This window comes from Aquarana catesbeiana, linkage group LG01 (genome assembly GCF_042186555.1).
Source record: "Aquarana catesbeiana isolate 2022-GZ linkage group LG01, ASM4218655v1, whole genome shotgun sequence".
Taxonomy (NCBI): Eukaryota; Metazoa; Chordata; class Amphibia; order Anura; family Ranidae; genus Aquarana; species Aquarana catesbeiana.
The window spans coordinates 790,481,206-790,505,203 of record NC_133324.1 but is presented as its reverse complement, the minus strand read 5'-3'; the positions used below and the strand labels follow the sequence as shown (position 1 = coordinate 790,505,203).

Genomic DNA, 23,998 nt, shown 5'->3' with positions numbered 1-23,998 from the left:
CACATTTCAAGTAGAAGAAATGAAATGCTCATTGGACTTCCCCACTGGCATTCTTTTTTTTCTACATATTTTCTGGTCCACACCAGGTGTCTCCAAACTTTTTAAACAAAGGTCCAGTTTACTGTTTTTCAAGCTTAAGGGGGCAGACGGTGGCCAGTTTGAGTAGAAAATGTCCCGGCATCATTGGGAATATACTGTAAACACTGCCCCATCATTAGATTTAGCATTAGTAATAGTGCCCCATGGTTGGTATCAATGGGAGGAATAATGTCCCATTGACGATGTTAGTGGGATTAAAAGCACCCCATCATTGGTCTTAGCAGGAGGAATAATGCCCCATCAATAGTGTCAGTTGGAGGAATGGTGCCTCATTATTGGTGTCAGTGGGAGAAATGGTGCCCCATCATTGGTGTCAGCTGGAGGAATAGTGTCCCAAGGGCCGGATAGAGGCAAGCAAAGGGGCAAATCTGGCCCCCGGGCCGCAGTTTGGAGACCACTGGTCTACACTTAGGGGCCATTTTAGAGGCCTTTTGTATGCACAGCAACTGCCTAATCAAAGACAATGTAATCATATACAAGCAACTGGCCACACACTACCAACTGAAACTTGGGATCTAGCATCTCTCACCCTCTGAATTTTTTCCCCATGTGGCTGATTCACATCTATGTGATGTTTGGTGTGTTTTTTAAAGGAAAACTATAGGAGCTCACTCCCATTTACACATGTATAATAACACACGACTGCGACAAACACACATAGGTAGGCCCGGGCATTTTAGACTGAGCAGCCAATTTTTCCAGGGACCGGGGGGGTGTTGGTAGACATTCGTGGGGGTGGCTTGTCTCGGTCCTCCACACTGTAGTGTGCAGGGACACTGTGATATAAAGGGAACTACACTGTAAAGGGGCACTGCAATGATTACAGTGCCCCTTTACAGTGCAGTCCCCTTTATATTACAGTGTCCCAGTCCTATTGTGGCCATACAATGCTAGTACTCGGTCTCCTATTGCGCCCACACTGCCCAGTGACACTGACCTGCTCTCTTTCTGGTGGTGCGGTACAGCGTGGCTCTCTCGCTGGTGGTGCGGTACAGTGTGTATCTCTCTCTGGTGGTGTGGTGCAGAGTGGCTCTCTCTCTGGTGGTGTGGTGCAGCGTGGCTCTCTCTGGTGGTGCAGTGCAGCGTGGCTCTCTCTGGTGGTGCGGTACAGCATGGCTCTCTCTCTGGTGGTGCGGGTACAGCATGGCACTTTCTCTGGTGGTGCGGTAAACCGTAGCTCTCTGGTGGTGCTGGGGCTATTAGTTCCCCCAGCACAGTCTTCTCTCGTTTTCCATATCTGTCCTGTAGTAGCTGCTACAAGCACTCCTCAGCTTGTTTCCAGGTCTTTCACCCCAGCAGAGTGCATGCTGGGGACTGTAGTCTGCTCCCTGCTAAAAACAACTTGGCCACCTATCTCTGGGACTACATTTCCCATGATCCCCCTCCGCTGTGGCCAATGGGGAGGGAAGAAGATCAGACAGGAAAGCCCATGCTGCTGACATGAGAAGGGGATGGGGGGCGAGCGGGGGAAACATTGTGTCAGCAGCCTGCAGCTCTCCCCACCTTACCCCACCGAGCGGACGCCCATGCCTGGAGGAGGAGAGCGGAACTGTCAGCGTGGCTCTGAGACTGAACTGTGTGTGGGAGACACACAGCTCAGCCCATGCAGCCGCCTGTTCCGCCAGAGTTGACACAGGCACAGCCGCATAGCGGTAGGCGAGCGGCGGCCGCGGCCTGTGTTACCCAAGTTCAGGCCACGGTCGGCGGTTACTTCCCGCTGTGCGGCCTGATCATCAACAGGCCACGGAGAAGGTGGCCCCGGCCCACTGGGCAAATGCCCGGTCTGCCCTATGGCCAGTCCGGGCCTGCACATAGGTATGGATGGGGCCCAATAGACCATTGTTTTTAAAGCTGATCATGTAAAGATATACACAAAGTTTCAAGTGCCTGTCTTCTAAAGCCACCAATAGTCTATGTGACTGATCTGCTAGTGTTGAGGACTAAACTATAGTGAGTCAGGGATTCCAATCTCAGCAAAATTCTGTTCTCAATCACACAAACAAGAAATAAACAGCTTACATAATGGTGCCAGGTTAACTCATTTAAAGAAAAAGCAACAAATCCAGTGCTTATCTTCTGAGAGAATAGGTGCAGGTACTCCCTTCTCCCCTTATCTCTGTCCTACCCACCTCCAAACACGATCCTCTGCAGTCAGGAACAATAGATTCCCCAGCAACAACAGATTTCTACCAGCAACAATAGATCCCCAGCAACAATAAGTCCCTGAAGCAACAATAGACCTCCCAGCAACAATAGATCCCCCAGCATCAATAGATTCTACCAGCAACAATAGACTCTCAACTACAGAATACTACCCCAACAATAATAACCCCCCAAGCAACAATAGACCACCAATGTAATAATACATTAGATCTCCCAGCAGCCAGAAACAATAGACTCCTCCCTCAACAGTAGATCCCCCTGGGAACAATGGACCCCCTAGCAACATAAGATCCCCCAGCGACAATAGATCTCCCAGCAGCCAGGATCAATAGACCCTCCAGCACCTCATTTAGTGTTGGAGGTGCTGGAACTGCATTCCCCCACATTCCCGCTGAAAAAAAAAGCCCTGGACAAATCCAAGTAGTATCTGATAGCATTAGGCAGCCCATAGATTTGGTCATTTTTCTTTGTTCAAAATGTGGGTTGAAAGAAAAACTGACTCAATTCTCCCATTCATGTACTCAATGTGGAGGGGGAAATCTTCTCTGCTGAGCTACTGTATTCTGATAACAGGGAGCCCTCCCCACTGTCAGAATACATTGATAAGTGTTGCAGGCTATAGTCAACAGTGCTGATCGAGTGGGAAAAATCTGACAGGGTGATTGTACAGAAGTCGATTGGTAGACAACATAAAAAAGCTAAATCATGGAATGCTTTTTTTGTTTTTCATTGAATGGGCAGAATGTAATTTTACACAGTTAAAATCAATCTACATCTATCATTAATCATAATAAAAGAATATAGAAATTACCTAGAACAATTATATTAATGATAGGTACATTGTGCACATGCATATTTCTCTTATAAAAGTAAAATATCAATTTCTAACTTTATCAGTAGGCCCCACAATCTTCTGATCTAGCTGTCAGACAAAACCATTACTATAATTTTACATTAAAATGGGACAGAGGCTGGTGACAGACGACAATGCTAAGAAACAAGAACAGGTACCATTTGAAAATATCTTTTCTTGACGCACGCATATAATCAGCTGTCATGTATTTATTTTGATTTGTAATTCAGAATTGCTGTCACAGGGAAAAAATCTCCTAATACTTGCTAATATCATAGATCTGCCAGATCTGCAAAGTGACTAAACGCAGTAAGCAGGCTTTAGGAAACACATGTGTGCTGCTATCCAGATAATCAGATATCAGAAATCAGCCAATATTACAATGTCTATCAAATAACTAAAAAGTTGAATCTGATATTTAATATTGTCTTTTCCTTAAACATTTTTCGAGACAGGAACAAAGTTCACACTACAAACTACCAGTGCCAAAAAAAAAAACAAAAACATTATCACTCTTCAACTATATCTATCTATTTGTACAGTATATATGTATATACATAAATATATATATATATATATATATATATATATATATATATATATATATATATATATATATATATATCACTTATTTGGAGGGGGGGATTGAGAAGCACTGTGTTGTTCTACATAGCAATCACGGACATTTTTTTTAATATATATATATATAATTTACCTTTAGTGGCACACTGGGTGGTGACAGATTTAAAACATGTTTCATTAAGTCTATGTTGTCTATTAATAGGTAACTTAAACTGACCACTGGATGCCATTGTTCTTCTTGGGCATGCAGATAGCAATTCAATGTGCCAAGCTATTAACAAGTATGGCAGCCAACAATTATGCAAACAAATAAAAGCTCTAAATAGTTACCTCTTGATAATTAAAGTAGACTGTGCAATAAAGTACGAGGTCATTTATTAGGTATCACCCACCCCTGTTTGCAAAAAGCTGGACTATAGCAATAAAACAAAGGAAGGAACAAGAACAAAGCTGGAAACAAGAAGTACGTTGAACAAATATCATGCTTTTCTTTCAATGTCTCTTTATTAAAGTATAACTAAAGGCAACTTTTTGTTGTTGTTGTTTTGGATGGACTGGAGAGAGATTAGAATGCCCGCACTAGGGTCAATGGTTCGAATTCCAACCACGATACTACCTGTCGGTAGTTTACTTGTTCTTCCTGTGCCTGCGTGGGTTTCCTCCGGGTACTCCAGTTTCCTCTCACCCTCCAAAGACATGCTGGTAGGTTAATTGGATGGATCCTGTCTAAATTGGCCCTAGTATCTGCTTATAGTTCTACTTTAATAAGAATTGTGTGAATAGGGGGTGGCAGGATCCTTATGCTCATGTCCTTATTTAAAAAAGGACAGACACAAATCCCTGTGAAATACAGGCCAGTTAGCCAAACATCAATCATTGGTAAATTATTGGAGGGGATGATATAGGACTATATCCAAGAATTTACTGAGAAAAAAAATTATCTTAAAGCGGAGTTCCACCCAAAAATAGAACTTCTGCTTTAAGTACTGGTGACCCCCTGACATGCAACATTTGACATGTAATTTTGACTGGCACCCAGCTCCCACTTCCTCTCCTGGTACCACAACGCGGAGCGGAAGTTCACCTCTCCCCCTCCCTCCCTGCAATCTTCTGGGACACGTCACAGGTCTCAGAAGATTGCCCGGCCATTCACAACATGCAGCGCTGCTAAAGCATGAGCAGTGCACGCCCGGCTGTGAAGCCACAGCCGGGTGCCCACAGTTACAATGCTGGCACCTGCGGAGAGGAGGGGGAGAGGAGTGAGGCTTTGGGCGCCCGCATCGCTGGACTGTGGGACAGGCGAGTGTCTGTTTATTAAAAGTCAGCAGCTACACTTTTTGTAGCTGCTGACTTTTAAATGGGTGGAACTCCTCTTTAAGTAGTCATCAGCATGGGTTTACGAAAAGGTCGTTCTTGCTAGACCAATCTGTTAACATTCTATGAGGAAGTGAGCTGCCCTCTAGACAGGGGAAGGCCTGTGGATTTAGTGTGCCTGGATTTTGCAAAGGCATTCGATACGGTCCCCCATAAGAGCATAAACTACAAGCTGAGGTCCGCAGGCGTGGACCATAAGGTTTGTTCTTGGGTTAAAAACTGGTTACAGGGGTGTGTCCAAAGGGTAGTGAAAAATAATATTACTCAGACTGGCCTGGAGTGGTAAGTGGGGTGCCCCAGGGTTCTGTCTTGGGACCAATTCTATTCAATTTATTTATAAATGATAGAGAACGGGATAAATAGCTCAATCTCAGTTTTTGCGGATTACACAAAATTAAGCAGGGCAATAACTTCACATCAGGATATATAAATCTTACAGAAAGACCTGAACAAAATAATGGAGTGGGCAACTACATGACAAATGAGGTTTAATGTGGAGAAATGTAAAGTAATGCACTTTAGGGCAAAAAACACAAATGCAAACTACTCACTAGGGGGAGAACTGATCAGGGAATCAAGGATGGAGAAGGATCTGGGAGTCCCAGTAGATGACAGATTAAGCAATAGCATGCAATGTCAAGCTGCAGCTACCAATGCCAGCAGACTATTAGCGTGCATAAAAAAAGGGATATTCTATAGAAATAAAACAATAATCCTATCACTTTATAAAACATTGGTTAGACCACATCTGGAGTATTCTGTCCAGTTCTGGTCACCAGTCCTCAGAAGAGATGTGCTGAAACTAGACAGAGTCCAAAGAAGGGCAACAAAACTAATAAGGGGACTAGAGGACCTCAATTACAAGGAAAGACTGCAAACGCTACATTTATTCTCGCTGGAGAAAAGATGCTTGAGAGGGGACATGATAGTGATTTACAAATACCACAATGGCGATCCCAGCATAGGAAAAAAACTATTCACAGTCACAAGGAGTGTAAGAGGACACGGGGCCACACATTGAGATTGGAAGAGAAGCGGTTTAACCTTAAACTGTGAAGGGGGTTTTCACTGTCAGGGCAATAGGGATGTGGAACTCTCTTCCACAATTGGTGGTGGCTGTGGGGAGTATTGATGGTTTTAAGAGACGCTTAGATGTGCATCTTAAGGAACACGACATACAGCGATATGGGAAATAATTATAGACACTGACACACATGCACCTACACAGGTTGAACTGGATGGACTATTGTCTTTATTCAACCTTACCTATAATGCACCTTGCTTTTTAAGACAAGAACCTCTACTATTATGTTTTATTGGAAATGGTTTATGGGTGTTGTGTAGACCCCATAAACACTGATAATTCATAAGCAGTTTATATTTTATTACTTTTTTCTATGTATAGCTTTTAGTAACAAGGTGCTCCATAATTTGATTTCAGTGATGTTCATCAAACATGACAATGGGAGACAATGTTTAAAAACACAACCAATAGGTAACACAAGTTTCAAACATTTCATTCAAACGTTTTACTGTCTTTACACTAAAGTTAGAACAAAAACTCTAATACCCATCTGACTTAAATACTACATGAAACACCACTGTGGCACAGTCAGCTGTGATAAAATACACATTTGATTAACAGTGAATTAAATTTGGCTAGAAAAAATGAGAGAGAAAAATGAGAGAACTATGGCATATGGGAGCTGCTTCTCCGGGGAAACTCTGGATATTGTATTACGGGGCATAAGAATAGATATTATTAGTAAACACTCACTGAAGAATAAAAGGAAAACCAACTTCAGAATGAAGCAGAAAGGTTTTGTAAGGTCTAGTCATCTCTGATTCAGATGACATATGCCTACAATACAGAATATTGTATTTCCTATCATAATCTTGTATGCATTACAAAACCAGCTTGTCTTAGCTGAGAAATCTTCCTGTCACCATAAGGCAAACATGTTGAAAATCCTGAAAACTTTGCAAGCTTGACATGTACAAAGGAGGCTCAGCAAATTTCATTGCTTTAGCAATTTATTTCACCTTGCTTTAAAATCAGACCCTTTGTTTTGAGCTGTAATTGTATGTTTGGTTTTTATTTAAATGGTAGTTGATAGTAAATCGTAGCAAAACTGTAGTACATCTTAACAAAGTTAAGAGTCTTTACAAGAGTTACAAAGTCTTTGTATTAAAAGAGAAGTGCGGGATTTCAAAATAACAAACCTGAGTGGAAGCAGCATTGATCCGATGCTGCATTTGTCCCCTGCTGCCTGTAAGACCAAGAACTGAGTGATCAAAGACCGCTGATCGCTCAGTTCACAGGTTAGCTCTGAGCATCTGTCAATCACCATCTCTCTGCTCTGCCCTTCCAGCATTCACTAGAGTGTCAGGCTGTGGAGGGGGCGGAAGCTGCCGCTCAGGCATCTGGGTGGATCCTGACATTATTGTCAGGAACCTTCCAGAGCCTGGACCAGCTGGGTGATGTCAGCCGACGGCACACCTTAGCCCGCTATTGGCTGAATCTGGGTCACAGAAGTCCAGAACTAAGTGCCCACAGGAGAAGTATTGACAAAGGAGCGTTGGCCCTACTTCTCCTTTAAAAGCGCTTTCATTTTATTACATAATTGCATACAAACTTTTTTCACACAGCAACGTTTGACAGTGTGTAACCTTTTAATAAGCTGGGAGCAAACTGAAAGTTTTGGTTGTACTGCTATGTTTTTGTAATAAAGTGAAAAATCTTATGGTAAAGGCCTGTGTGCAAATGTACTATGGTTTTGCATGCTTGAGGTTCCTCTAGCATGAGTTACCAAAGAGGGTTTCATCCTGGCATCAGGCACTGGAAAAGGTGTGCGTTCCTGAAGTATAGTACTTTTGTGTTAATTAATGTTTTTCTCTATGGTATATTGTATAAACCGTGCGGCCATGTTTCTGTTCATCCCTTTCCCTTTTCAGCCTAGAACAGAATGGGTACACTTAAAGTAGTACTAAAGCCAAAACTTGTAACTTGTAAACTAGTAATGAAGTTTTTCTCCATCTGTGTCCCATTGGGGAGATTTAGATTCAATTCTTATCCCACAGCCAAAATAGGAAGTGAGAGAAAATCCCTCAAAGTTGAGGGAATTCCTGGTTGCCACCAGAAGTAGTATCCCTATTAAAAAATTTCCCCACAATCCCTTTTCTGATGACAACTCAAAATTTGGGATTTTCTTTCACTTTCATTCTCGGTGATAATGGTAAACATGACAAATAAAGAGAGTAATTCTGAGGACATCCGACAGTTGTTCTAATCCTTCTCCACTCAATCTTAAACCAAAAAAAAAAGCTCTGCCTGTTGTTATAGTTTAGCTGACATCGAACAAACTTTGCACACACAAGGCAAAAGAAAATGATTGTAATCCTAAAGTTTTTTTTTTTTTTTGATATAGCAGGAGGCTTATAGATCTTGGGAAGAAAGTGGAATTCCCATTTATTTTAAGATATGGGATATATGATTATGAGATACAGAAAGAAACTAATATGGAAAAGGGAGAGTTAGATAGTGGATAGGGAGAGAGAGGTTTATTTTATTTTTTTAATCCCCGAGGCATGAACATAATAGGGATCCTGAATATGCCATGAGAGTTTTGCTGTGTAAATTGACCAGCAAATTGAACAGCTGCTGTGGCTATTCCAGTATGTACACAAGTGCAAGGTTCTCATAACAGTTGTATGTACTGGAACATTGTCCTCAATACCATTTTATTCACATAGGTGCTAGTGTGAATTCAAAGAGCTTTATAAAAGTATACAATACAATAGACCTTGGAGAGAAAATGTCCTCGAATTGCCAGCTTGTATTAACAATATTAAAGTACAGTAATACCTTGGTTTGAGAGTAATTTGGTTTGAGAGTGTTTTGCAAGACAAGCAACATCGTTAAAGAAATTTTGACTTGATATACAAGTGATGTCTTGATATGCAAATAGCGTCATGTCACAACTAAGTATAAAAGAGAAGAGAGGCGCCTCTAATTGTAGCAATATGGTTACATTCAATGAAGGTACAACATTTAGCAACTCACATGGTTGATGATTAAAACAGGCACATCTAAGTGTGCAGGCATCCGGGGTAAAGCTCATAGACCATCCTCCTCAACATCGTCCCTTCCACGCTGCGCTCCACGAGTGGGTCAAGCCTCGCTTTCAGATCACTCTACTGCAGGGTAGTTTTCCCGGTCACGATTGCAGACTGACAGCTGTGAGAGCTGGCGATGCCGGGGGTGGTCTGTAAACAGCTTTACCCTGGATGCCTGTGCCATATCCATCTTTTAATCAACCATGTGAGTTGCTAAATGTTGTACCTTCATTAAATGTAACCATATTGCTACACTTAGAGGTGCCTCTCTTCTCTCTTATACTCTGTAGCTCCTGCTGGATTTTGCTTCTAATCCCCTTGTGAAGGCTGCCATTTGTGGATGGACATATTATGGTTACGCAACCCACTGCTATAATTTTTTTTTTATATGGACTATAAACTCAAGGACTTATGAATAAATGGTTGTGGAACAAATCATTTGGAGTTTCCATTATTTCTTATAGGGAAATTTGCTTTGCTATACAAGTGCTTTGAATTACAAGCATGTTTCTGGAACGAATTATGCTTGCAATCCAAGGTTTTACTGTAGTTCTAAAGGCTGAAGGTTTTTTAACTTCATGCATTCTATACAGGTAAAAAAACTTTCTGTTGCAGCTCCCACCCCTCCCGAGCACAATGTCGATCTAGAGATCTGCACGATTGCAGCTGCTCTCCTGGCTCTCTCCCTCCTCATTGGTTCAGACACAGCAGTGGGAGCCAGTGGCTCGCACTGCTGTCAATCACAGTAGGTGTGGAGGAAGGGGTGCATGGCTGAGCCATGTGTCTTATGGACTTGCTATGGGGGCTCTCAGCAGGGGGGAGCCCAGAGCGCTGGCAGGGGACCCACAAAGAGGAGGATTGGGGCTGCTTTATGCAAAACCATTGCACAGAGCAGGCAAGTATAACATGCTTGTTATTTTAAAAAAATCCATTAGCATCACTTTAAGAATAAGGTCATCTAGCTGCTAAGCAAAGGGTAACTTCAGTAAAAGTATAAATGCTCCTACATTTTTGGATAAATAAAAGCAGCGAGCAGGAACAAGAAAAAGGTGAGCAATTTATTTAGTACCTGAGTATGTGATGGTGGTAATCCTTTCCTGCCATAGACTCCTATGAGTGCATCCTTTTGTAGGGTGATATTAAACTTAAGAAACTGTGGCTGATCAATGGGAAGCTGTGATCTCCAAAATACACCTGGAGGAATCTCTTGCACCGCTCTTCGGCCGACGTCCAGCTCCCCCCAGTCAATGGTATTGTTTTCTTGACCACCAGATTTTCCTTAGAACAATAAAAAAATAAGTTGCAATAAGTTGTGAGTTGCAATTTTAGCCTAATCTTATTTCAAAACAAACAACCCTGTAGAAATAATAAAATAGAAATGTAAGTACTGGTAAGAATCCTTGAAACATTTGAATGTTTTTGAATTTAAAAATATTTGTACCATGACATAATTATATATTTGAACTCGTCCTCACTTTGAGCAACTATTTATTAGATTTTAGAGTTCAATGAATTGGCGTTTAAAGTTTGGACATTTTTACAAATCTAAAATTGGTGCTAAAGTTCATGGTGCTAATTTGACTTTTAAAAAGTTCAGCCTTTTCACTTACAACTGTTCTTTGATGATTCTTCACCAAGTCATTTAGTCATTTCCATGGTTAGTAGGCAGCAGTTGTCCCTTCTAATTCTGGGACACCAAATTACATTTTCACAGTGACATTATCTTCATGGATTTTTCTTTAAGTGTTTCAGAAATCAATTTAAGGTGGATCTTGAACATGGCATTAGCCATGAAAAAATGTAGGGTGGCAATGCACTGGAGGTGTTCTAATTCTGAGCTGTTATAGGACTTTTCTATTTGAAAAATAATCGAATGGGACTGGGCAGTGAGAGAAAAAATATCTGATCTCCTGCTGATTTTGTATGTTTGCCCACTGACAAAGAAATGATCAGTCTATAATGTTAATGGTAGGTTTATTTTAACAGTGAGAGAAAGCATACCAACAAAAAATCCAGAAAAACGCATTTCAAAAAAGATCTCCCATCAATCAGCAAGATTTCTGTTTCCCAGGTGTCTTCTATACAGGCAACGAGCTGAGATTAGGAGCACACTCTTACAGGGAGTGCTACTAATCTCAGCTTGTTACCTGTATTAAAGACACCTGTCCACAGAAGCAATCAATCAATCAGATTCCAATCTCTCCACCATGGCCAAGACCAAAGAGCAGTCCAAGGATGACAGGAACAAGATTGTAGACCTACACAAGGCTGGAATGGGCTACAAGACCATCACCAAGCAGCTTGGTGAGAGGGTGACAACAGTTGGTGTCATTATTCCCAAATGGAAGAAACACAAAATAACAGTCAATCTCCTTCCGTCTGGGGCTCCATGCAAGATCTCACCTTGTGGAGTTTCAATAATCATGAGAGCAGTGAGGAATCAGCCTAGAACTACACAGAGAATCTACTCAATGATCTCAAGGCAGCTGGGAACATAGTCACCAAGAAAACAATTGGCAACACACTATACTGTGAAGGACTAAAAACCTGCAGCACCCGCAAGGCCCCCCTGCTCCAAAAATTACATGTACAGGCCCATCTGAAGTTTGCTAATGAACATCTGAATGATTTAGAGGAGAACTGGGTAAAAGTGTTGTGGTCAGATGACACCAAAATCGAGCGTTTTGGCATCAACTCAACTCGCCATGTTTGGAGGAGGAGGAATACTGCCTATGACCCCAAGAACACCATCCCCAAACATGGAGGTGCAAACATTATGCTTTGGGGGTGTTTTTCTGCTAAAGGGACAGAACAACTTCACCGCATCAAAGGGACAATGGAAGCCATGTACCGTAAAATCTTGGGTGAGAACCTCCTTCCCTCAGTCAGGGCATTGAAAATGGGTCATGGATGGGTATTCCAGCATGACAATGACCCAAAACACACGGCCAAGGCAACAAAGGAGTGGCTCAAGTAGAAGCACATTAAAGTCCTGGAGTGACCTAGCCAGTCTCCAGACCTTAACCCCATAGAAAATATGTCAAGGGAGCTGATGGTTCGAGTTACCAATCAGCCTCAAAACCTTAATGACTTGGAGAGGATCTGCAAAGAGGAGTGTGACAAAATCCCTCCTGAGATGTGTGCAAACCTGGTCCAACTACAAGAAACGTCTGACCTCTGTGATTGCCAACAAGAGTCTTGCCACCAAGTACTAAGTCATGTTTTGTGAAGGGGTCAAATACTTATTTCACTCATTAAAATGCAAATCAATTTATAACTTTTTTGAAATGCATTTTTTGGGATTTTTCTGTTATTATTATTATTGTTATTCTGTCTCTTACTGTTAAAATAAACACACTATTAAAATTAGACTTTTGTCAGTGGGCAAACATACAAAATCAGCAGAGGATCAAATACTTTCTTCCCTCACTGTATATATCATTCCGATAGTAACTTTTGTAGTGCAAAGCATACTACAGCAATTTAGATGGCTGTCTGTTTTCTATTTTTAGTGTCTTGCATGACGCTATAATGATAGTGAAACATCCATGAGGTCTGTAAGGTCCTGAGGAAGCGGAGGTTTTCCCGCAAAATGTGTCAACCTCATTACAGCGACCTCCAACAACAACAATTAGACTAATGAGATTTTTCTTTCTACAAACAACTCTGATAATGGATTACCTCTGTTAAATTCACAGCGATCAAAGTTTTTAAATAAGCCCAATCACTGGTTCTCAAGATCATTTGGAAAGTGATATTTTCTTACGTCCATGTGCAGGAGATTGTTTGTTCATCAGGCCAAATTCAAGAAGAAGTTGACTTTAAAGCAGATGCAAGTTCTAACTGGATGACAGTTAGCTTACTAAAACACTGTGTGGTGGATTTACTAAAGACACATAGACTGTGCACTTTGCAAGTGCAGTTGCACTCATTACTCCTAGTAAATGTGGTAAAGTGTCACTTGGTAAAGAATTGCCAATCGGGTGCAAGGACAATAAAAAAAAATTTTTGCTTGCATATGATTGGATAACGGGAATCAGCAGAGCTTTACCACATTTACTAAGCTCAGGAGAAAATGAGTGCCACTGCATTTGCACAGTCTATGGGGTTGATTTACTAAAACTGGAGTGCAAAATATGGTGCAGCTCTGCATAGAAACCGATCAGTTTCCAGGTTTTTTTTCAAAGCTTAATTGAACAACCTGAAGTTTTACGCTGAATGGCTACCACACACAGCTGCTCCAGATTTAGCACTTTCCCATTTTATTAACTCAACCCCTATGCGCTTTAAGTAAATCTACCCCTGTGTATCATAAACAGCTACCATGTTTTAGTTTTATAAAATTCTGTTTTTACCCTTTTTGATCCATTTACGAATATTCATTCCGCTGATCCCCTGCAGCATTATTATTACTACTGTGAACAGCTCCTTGATAGGGACAGTATTGAAACATGCCTGCAAAAGGTGTGTTGGCATGGCTGCTTGTAGTCTCTAGCAGAGGTGCAAGTTAAATGGTAACTATGCAGGGGCAAAACTGGGAGACAGGTGTCACCCCACAAAAGGGGGTACCTGAACAAGGACCTTCATGGCAGGATTACCATGTATTATTTAATGAAAGCTGAAGATTTAAAAACATGGGAACAACTTTTAATATTATATGAACTAGTTACATCCTATATAGAATTTTAGTGCTTAAATCTACTTTAACTGGTTCCCGACCAGCTCACGCAGATATACTGCAATGGCTCTCCTGGGCGAAACCCTGTATGGGTACGGCTTTCCCTTTAGAAGCCGCCAGAGGGCAAACGCTGCCAGAAGCGTGCCTGCTGCACGGCGAGGGACCCGATTGCATGTGGCCATCGGGCGTGATCGCGTGCACAAGAGCCAGCACAGGGATTTGTGTGTGGAAACACACAAATCCCTGTTCTGTCAGGGGAGAGGAGACATATTGGGGGTTATTTACGAAAGGCTAATCCACTTTGCACTACAAGTGCACTTGGAAGTGCAGTCGCTCTAAATCTGAGGGGTAGATTTGAAATGAGTGGAAGCTCTGCTGATTTTATCATCCAATCATGTGCAAGCTAAAATGCTGTTTTTTTATTATCCTTGCATGTCCCCCTCGGATCTACAGCGCCTTTACTTCCAAATGCACTTTCAAGTGCACTTGCAGTGCAAAGTGGATTTTCATTTAGTAAATAACCCCCATCGTTTGTTCCCACTAAGTAGGAACAACAATATCTCTCCTTCCCCAGTCAGTCCTATCCCCATACAGTTAGAACACACTGAGGGAACACACATTTAACCCCTTGATCGCCCCCTAGTGTTAACCTCTTCCCTACCAGTGACATTTACACAGTAATCAGTGCATATTTATAGCACTGATCACTGTATAAATGTCAATGGTCTCAAAAATGTGTCAAAAGTGTCCGATCTGTCCATCGCAATGTCACAGTACTGTTAAAAATCGCAGATCACCGCCATTACTAGTAAAAAAAAAAATAATCATAAAAATGCCATAAATCTTTCCCATAGTTTGTAGACGCCTTTAACTTTTGCACAAACCAATCAATATATGCTTATTGCGATTTTTTTTTACCAAAAATATGTAGAAGAGTATATATTGGCCTAAACTGATCAAGACATGTTTTTTTTTTCAAAATGTATATATATTTTTATAACAAAAAGTAAAAAATATTGTTTTGTTTTTTTTCTAAATTTTAGCTCTTTTTTTGTTTATAGTGCAAAAAATAAAAACCGCAGAGGTGATCAAATACCACCAAAAGAAAGCTCTATTTGTGGGAAAAAAGGACCCAAATTTCGTACAGCATTGCATGACCGCGCAATTGTCAGTTAAATTGACGCAGTGCCAAATTGTAAAAAGCGCTCTGGTCAGGAAGGGGGTAAAAATCTTCCGGGGGTGAAGTGGTTAACCTATTGCAGCTGGAGCCATATTAAGGTACTGCACTGTGATGATCCCAGAAAAGCAGGTACACCTCATTATTAGATGGACCTTTGTTGCATGACCTCATTTTCAAATGTCTCCATTAAGCCTAAATTAAGCCCTACCATGTTTCTTTTATAAGGGGTAAAAGAGAATAATTTGTGCTACTTACAATTCCAGTGTCATACTATACAGCAAATCAAATCCTAGCCAGGTGATTTAATTATTGGACTTAGAATGTGAGCTCTCACTATTCATTTAAACAATGACACATATGACACATTAATGCAGAATAATTTGCCCAGGTACTGGAACAACTAATGTGCAAATGACACTATTAATTGCATTTATTCAGTTTAAGATTTGTTCAGAGCATAAGCTGATGCTTGCCCACAGTTCACTAATCAGCAAGTCACACGCCAAGGTGAAATATATATATAGCGAATCAATAGCACGCTATCACCCAGTGACATAACCTTGGATCCAACGTGAGCACTGTGGAATGACTTAAGGTAACACATTACATGTTTGTGTGCAAATAACCACACAACATAACTTCACACAGCTGAGGTTCTGTCATATGCAGCAACCTGCATGAAACAAGAAACCTTCTGGTAAAAGGAAATGAATCAATATTCACTTAAGTGATAGAATATTATATCAACTCTACCTGCTCTTTGCAGACAGCAATAAAAGCAAGTTAACCCCTCACACCCGGGGAATATACTGCATCCACAGCAGATCGAAAATCAGCCGCAGTATATTATAAAGGTACAGTTCAATGGTTTCATATTAGAGCTGCTTAGACACAATTTCTTTTGATATTGGTAGCCCTCATTTTTACCATGAAACCCTCAATTTTCACTTTACAATACATAGTGGATAACATTGGGTATGTTTAAGATATTTTGATTGGCCCAGTGTACAGATCTTAATCGTCAGGCCTCACATAATCAGATTTACTGAAAATTATTATTCAGCCCCCCCAAAAAATCACACATCATGATGACAAAATAAACAGTTTAATTTATGAGATTATTTATGTATTTAACCTTTACTCTCTTTAGCTCTCTTCCTTACAAGAACGCTTTTATTTTTCTACACCTTAATTTCAATGATGACAAACTCAGGGGGGTTTGATTTACTGAAGGCAAATAGGCTGTTCACGTATCCAAGAGGGGTTGCATGTGCTTGTACATGTTTGGATGATGGAAGTCAACAGAAAGACAAAACCAGAGAAAATTCCCAGCTCTACTCACCAACTAGTCTGCTTACCAATGGTTGGTGAGTTGAGCTGGGAATTTTCTCTGGGTTTTGTCTTTCATGCGTTGCCCTTCCATGTGCTCCTTGCTGTGAAAGCCCGTTATAGGTGGAGGCAGGGGCCATCTGTTTGTTACTGGAAGTCAACAGAGCTTCAATTCATTCATTAAGCTTTGGGGATAATTTCCTTGCAAATTGCAACTTCCCTTGCAAAAATGTACAGTCTATTAGCCTTTAGTAAATCAACCCCAGAGTATACTGTAGGTGAAGTCTATAGGACTTTTCGGTACCTTCTAAAGAAGATCAGGAAATCTGGAAGTGCTGACAATTTACCAGAAGGACTGATATTTCTAAAATATTTTTTTGGGTTGGATTGATCTCTTTGCTCAGTCCTATTCACACCTTAAACAGGTACTGTACATTTACTACAAAACTAGATACAGCCCATAGTATGTTACCAAGGTCTAAGTTAAAACATAAATGCTATACTTCTTTTTATTGCCAGTCCTTAGCATAGATTTGTAGGTCTGTTGTATGTGGGGATTTATATTCACATTCTTGGTTTGCCTAAGGCCCTCTATAACACATTGGGGGTTATTTACGAAAGGCAAATCCACTATGCACTAAAGTGCACTTTCAAGTGCAGCCGCTGTAGATCTGAGGGGGACATGCAAGGAAAATAAAAAACATCATTTTAGCTTGCACATGATTGGCTGATAAAATCAGCAGAGCTTCTGATTGGCTGATAAAATCAGCAGAGCTTCCACTCATTTCAGATCTACAATGACTGCACTTCCAAGTGCACTTTCAGTGCAAAGTGGATTTGCCTTTCGTAAATAACCCCCATTGTGGTGCATTACTGCACATGCATAAACACACTTTGAGGTTGATTTAATAAAGGTAAATATACTGTGCACTTTGCAAGTGTAGATGCTCCAGAGCTTAGTAAATGAGGTGGAGCTTCACTTTGCCCAATCACATGCAATGGAAAATATGCAATGGAATGGAAAATTAAAAAAAAAAAAAATTTTGCTTGCACATGAATAGAGGATGGAAGTCAGCTTCACCTCATTTACTAAGCTCTGGAGCAAATGCTCTTGCATAGTGCAACTTCACTTGCACAGAGCACAGTCTATTTTCCTTAAAGCGGGATTCCGGCCTAAAAAAAAAAAAAATTAAAAGTCAGCAGCTACAAACACTGTAAGTACTTACCTGTCCTGGGTGCCCGCGATGTCGGCCGCCCGAGGCCGACCTGTCCCTCGGCTCCCGGCACCGCCATCCTAGGTAAGGGAAACAGGCAGTGGAGCATTGCGGCTTCACTGCCAGTTTCCTACTGCGCACGCAAGCAGCGTGGCGCTCTGTGAATGGCCCCGTGGTGTTCTGGGAACACACACAGTTCCCAGAAGACAACGGGGCCGCTCACCGAGGAGCAGAAAACGCCGTGGAAAAGGAAGAGGCAGATTAGGAAGACTGCCTAGCAACAAGGGTTTAGGTAAGTTTAACATTTTTTTTTTCAACTGTTTTTCTTTTATTTTTTTTAGGATTTTTTGAGTGATTTTTTTTTCAGGGTGGCCCTCCACTTTAAGTAAATCAATCCCTGTGTTGCACATTAATGTGTTTTGCAGTAAGGCCTCTGTTTGAACAGGCTGCTTTGCTGAAAAGCATGTTATCACCTTATGCACCACGAAGCTGAAAAAAACCGGACCTAAGCATTTTTGTTGTGGTGCACCGTCTGCTACTGTAACAGTGTGTTGGGTTGCTATTCAAATTGATCTTGGTGCATAGCAATGTACTGCAGCAAACAAATAAATCCAGAGGCCACAAACTTTGGAAAGCAGATCCTGCACCCATATAAAATTCATTGAAATATGCAATATTCAATAACATTATAAGTCCTTGTGAATAGTTGTAATGTAAATACATCATACCTCTCCAAGTATTTTTTGTGTGATGTTAAAGGACAACTGTATTTTTACTTCTCTAGCTGACCTCTCAATCCTCCTGAACTAAACTACACTAACACCCAGTACCCCAAGTTCTTAATCACCTTTTTTACTGTAAAAGAGCCGCATCATGCAGCACTCTTTGTAAATGCACATTTATCCTTTAATTTATTATAAAACACAACAAAGCTTATTATAGTTTGATAAGTGATGCCAATTTCTGCTAAGCCCAGTCTGTCAAAGTTCAAAATAATGGGTACTCTGCTTAAAAATGGACTGTTGATAGACGTAGTAGAGGCTTTCTACAAGAACAGCGGCCTAATAACAGTCACTACATCTAAAAAAGCTCCTGTATTTCAGGGTGGTTTGTGGGACACCACGATGGACACAATATAACATGTATATGACTACATATATTTTGGAATAATACTATGACCAAAGACCATCAGCTACTAGTGCCACATTAGTGTTACTTCAGTAATGTAACCTTTGATGTGTTAATTTAATGGAAGCTTTGGGTTCGAGTATCAAGCTCCTTACAAAGTTCACAGTCATTAGTAACATCAGAGAAAATTTAAATGCACTATTACTGTAAACTGTAAGTATTATTATCTATTTCCCAAGCCATGTGTGCTCTCTTGTACTTTGCAGTAAAGATAAGCTAAAGTACTCCGATTTGTGATTCCTCCTTGTTTTTTTTTTCATTGTCCTAAGTAAGGACTGCACACCATGAACACAAAGGTGAACAGGGACACACAAAGCAGAAATTTAATTGGTGATTGAAGCATCTTGGAGTGCAGAGAGCAGGAGGAACCTGGTATTCAAGCTGCCCAGCTCTAACAATGCTCAAAGTTTTGAACTCAGTGGGTGCTCGCTAACAATCGCAGCTATAAAAATAAATGCTGCCAAGAAAAAGGAAATAGCTTCAGAACAAACACATAAAAGTATAAAATAAGCAGCAAATGGGCCACATACTGCAGCTATGTTTGGATATATAAAATTATCCATTTATAGGTTTGTGGTGGTGACAGATTAAGTCACTCACACAAAGGAATTCTTCCAGTCTAATAAGCAAGATTTTTTTTTCTAACAAAGAACTGCAGAAATTGCTAAATGCAGCTACTTAACACCTTCACCTGCTTTCTTTGCAATGGGAGAACATTTAATTGACAATCATGGCATGGAAACCTAACATACTTCTTGTCTGTGCCCAGGCCCTCTTCCTGACCTGAAATAACAGCACAGCCTACACAAAGCACTTCAGTAAAAGCTTTTGCAGCATCCTAGAAGGTGAACTTTTTTAAGCTGTTCAAAAATGTTTACATTTGACATGATGACTTGAGCTGGCCCCATAGATGGGTCCACTTTTTTTTGTTCAACTAGTGGGTTGAACTAATAAAAAAAAAAAAAAAACCTGACCCAATTCTTCTATCCACACATTCGAGGTGGGTAGGGAAATCACTCCTGCTGAGCTATTGTATTCTGATGGCAGGAAGACTTCACCGACGTCAGAACACACTGATTAGTGTCTGCTGGCTTTGCTGATCGAGAAGGATTTGTTCAGAAGGGTGGTTATACAGAAGTCTATCGGTAGATCGACTTCTGTACAACCAGGGTGCCCGTACATGGGTCAAAATTTGGCCAGCTCCTGCTGAACCAGCCGAATTTCGATCCATGTATGGCCGGTTTAAGAGTAGCCACCCAGGAGCAGATATTTAAACTATGTTTCTATACTGGAAATAGCAAGCAGTGAGACATGGTATTGATAGATATGTACATTGGAGTTCAGAACACACTGAAGAGCATTTGTTCAGCAGGGTGGATGTACAGAGGTTTAATGGTAGATTAACTTCTGTACAAACAGGGTGCCCATACATGGATTTTTTGGAAATTTGGCCAGCCCTTTCTGAACCAGCCAAAATTTGATCCATGTATGGCTGGCTTTAAGTGGTTGTAAAGGCAGAAGGTTGTTTATCTTAATGCATTCTACCTGAGCCCCATCTCAATCCAGAGATGTTGCATGAGTGACTCAGCTGTCCGGGACTCTCCCTCCTCATTGGCTGAGACAGCAGTGAAGCACCATTGGCTCCAGCTGCTGTCAATCAAAGTCAGTGAGCCAATGAGGAGAGAGAGGGGGCCGGGCCACGGCTCTGTGTCTGAATGGACACACAGAGTTGCGGCTTGGCTCGGATGCCCCCATAGCAAGATGCTTGCTGTGGGGGCACTCAACAAGAGGGAGGGGCCAGGATCACTGAAGAGGGACCTGAGAAGAGGAGGATCTGAGCTGCTCTGTGCAAAACCATTGCACAGAGCAGGTAAGTATGACATGTTTGTTATTTTTTACACAAAAAAAAACAAGACATTAGTATTACTTTAAGAGTAGCCACCTAGAAGCAGATATTTAAACTATGGGGGTTATTTACTAAAGGAAAATCCACTTTGCACTGCAAGTGCACTTGGAAGTAAAGTCACTGTAGATCCGAGGGGGACATGCAAGGAAAATAAAAAAACAGCATTTTAGCTTGCACATGATTGGATGATAAAATCAGCAGAGCTTCCACTCATTTCAGATCTACCCCTTAGATTTAGAACGACTGCACTTCCAAGTGCACTTTCAGTGCACTTTCAAGTGTACTTGCAGTGCAAAGTGGATTTGCCTTTAGTAAATAACCCCCTATGTCTCTATACTGGCAACAGCAAGCAGCGAGTCATGATATTGTTAGATATGTACATTGGAGTTCTTCTTTACAACCATGTATTTTATTCTATATACTTTTTTAATTCAATGAATCAGACAATTGTTTCTATGAGATGTCATTTGTATTGTTTCTCTCTTATTTATGAGCCACAAAGCTTAAATCTTCATGATGAATTTTATTAGGTAGATTTATTATCCCACAGTGCTTCGCTGACTCCAAGGTTGGGGTAAACTTAAAACCTTTGACTGTTAAAACAACTAATAGAATAATCAATCTGCAGCATTAATTACAGGGTAAGCTGTTAAAGGCAAGGATTCTTTTTCCACATGCATATATATCACCATTGTCTCCATAATTAATATCACTAAAAAGCTATTTAAATGGAGATGTTTATAGTAAAATGGACTATATGGAGTTATTGATCCACCTGTGTACTCTCATTACCAGTATCAGTCCAGTAATGGACTTTATATTGTGTGCTTATGCACTAAAGCTAATTGGGTATTCTATTATAATAAATGCAGGCACACAAAATAATAAAAACAATACCGGAAAATGTGAAATAAGACACCAAAAAGTACATAAAATCATACATAAAAAATATATGTCTTACCGCTGTCAGTGGAGGGCACATTTACAGTATGTGTTGGCACCACGTCTGAATTTACTTTTCCGTTCTCAAAAGTGTCATTTTCTGTCTGCTGTAGCTGCCAGTTGAGGCCAAAGAGATGCATGGCTGACAGAGAAAAATAAGGGATGTTAAAGAATTTCAGTTCAGGATAATGAGGGCTGGTAATCAAACAGAACACAGAGCTGCACAGAATATAGACTGATAAAGTGAACATCTATGATAGAACAACAGCTGCACTGTCTTCAGTCACTTTAATCAAAAATAGATTCTTTAGAAGGCAATGTATTATATTTTTATATATCCTATACATAATCTTGCATCTATTTATCTCCGAGCAAGAGCCATAGCTGCTAATGACAAGACCTGCCAATCAAGAATTGGTAAGCACATATAGAGCTTGTTTATTCTTCTTCCGGCTCAGCTACAAATGAACTGATATAAATGCAAACAAACAATGGTTTTCTGTTTTCAATGGAAATTTCTGTGATTTACCTTTCCAGTAGAAACGTGATTTACTTTCCTGTGGCCAAAATTAAAAGCAGACAAAAACAGGAAGATAATTTGATATTTATCTAATACTTGTTACCCACACTACCAAATGTCACCCACACTAACAAATTAGCACAATACATGGTCAGGGCCCATTTACAACTGGGTGGTAGTTTGTTGCTGTGCATTGTGATGCACATATATGTTGGAGCTGCATTGTACTTTGGAAAGGCATTTATAATAAACGGCACTGCAACACATTAACCTATGTAATGTCTCTGTTCCAGTTTGAGAATCTTCCAATCACTTCCTTTACTGGTAGTGGAGTTCTGCTTTAAACTGACCTAAAACAGCTGGTAGTAACTTAATGTAAGACAGGTACTTCCTTTTACTTGGGCTTGCTGTGATATACAAACCCTGCTTACTTGTACCTATAGGTAAACCTATAAAAAGGCTTACCTATAGGTACTGAAAATATCTCCTAAACGTGCGCTGTTTAGGAGATATTTCCTAGATATGCAGTCAATGACGTCATAGACATGTACGCTTTGAAGTATTGGCCACCCGGGCCGTTCCTTCAGAATCCTGTGCTGTAAATGGCAGCACCACCACGTGGCATGTGTGGGTGTGAAGTCATTGCGGCTCCAGCCAGTCACACAGCCAAAGTCCGCGGACCCAGGACAGAATATGGGCGACGATGAAAGCGGTCTCCAGCGATGAGATTGCATTGCTGAAATGCTTAGTTTTCAGGTAAGTTTCACATAGCGTGCTAGCAGGGATGTCCTGGCCATCCGGACAACTGAGAGTTCCCCGGTGGGCCGATGGCTCAGTGGGCTGGTTTCAGTGACAGACAGCCTGTCAAAGTAATGGATGCGCAGCTCGTGCAGCCATTAATTTGAGCACCGCTGTACTGCCCAGGGCTGGCCCAGATGGCAATTTGAGAGGGGTGGCAATTCAGGGGTGGACTGGGCAGGGATGGTAGGAACGTGCTGGGAGCTTCAGTGTTCAGGGCGGTTTCTCTGCTGCTACCGTAGCTGCATGCTTCAGATTGTTGCCGGCCACCACCTGTAGCACAGAGCCGACAGGTTTTTGGAGCACTAACTTTGGCTGTGATAGGTGTCTGATAGGTCACGCTGGTAGGTGGGGACAGAAGTCCTCTGACGGCCGCTGCCGCCATTCCGGGTCATCCCTGATGTCAGTGTGTGGGCAGCGGGTGACAGCCAGCTCGGTGCAGCTGCCCTAGAAGAGGGGATCCACACAGCCGCTGACTGTGAGCCGCTGACTGTAAGAACAGGAAACTGAGGCTACAATTCGCACAGGTTCACCAAAATTTGACAACAGAAGATTGAAAAAACTTTGCCTGGTCTGATGAGTCTCGATTTCAGCTGTTACATTTAGATGGTAGGGTCAGAACTTGGCATCAACAACATGAAAGCATGGATTCATCATGCCTTGTATCAACGGTTCAGGGTGGTGGTGGTGGTGCAATAATATTTTCTTGGCACACTTTGGGCCCCTTAGTACCAATTGAGCATTGTTTAAATGTCAAGGCCTACCTGACTATTGTTGCTGACCATGTCCATCCCTTTATGACTACAGTGTACACATCTTCTGATGGCTCCTTCCAGCAGGATAATGCAACATGTCACAAAGCTCAAATCATCTCACCACTGGTTTCTTGAACATGACAATGAGTTAATTTTACTCCAATGGGCTCCACAGTCACCAGATCTCAATCCAATGGAGCACTTTTGGGATGTGGTGGAGGATTTGCATCATGGATTTGCAGCCGACAAATCTGTAGCAACTGCGTGATGGTATCATGTCAATATGGACCAAAACCTCTGA

The 23,998-nt window shown here is 41.2% G+C and overlaps 1 protein-coding gene across 12 annotated transcripts in view; it reads right to left on the bottom strand.

Moving 5' to 3' along the window:
* The window catches only part of TENM3 (teneurin transmembrane protein 3), a 1,659,985-nt gene that overhangs the window by 286,870 nt on the left and 1,349,117 nt on the right, over window positions 1-23,998 (bottom strand). For all 12 annotated transcript variants that reach the window (XM_073606803.1, XM_073606789.1, XM_073606818.1 and 9 more), the window contains 2 exons: window positions 21,644-21,766; window positions 10,257-10,465 (listed from right to left, as the gene is read on the bottom strand). In XM_073606803.1, the coding sequence (XP_073462904.1) occupies window positions 10,257-10,465; window positions 21,644-21,766 (332 nt within the window). The remainder of the gene's footprint in view (window positions 1-10,256; window positions 10,466-21,643; window positions 21,767-23,998) is intronic.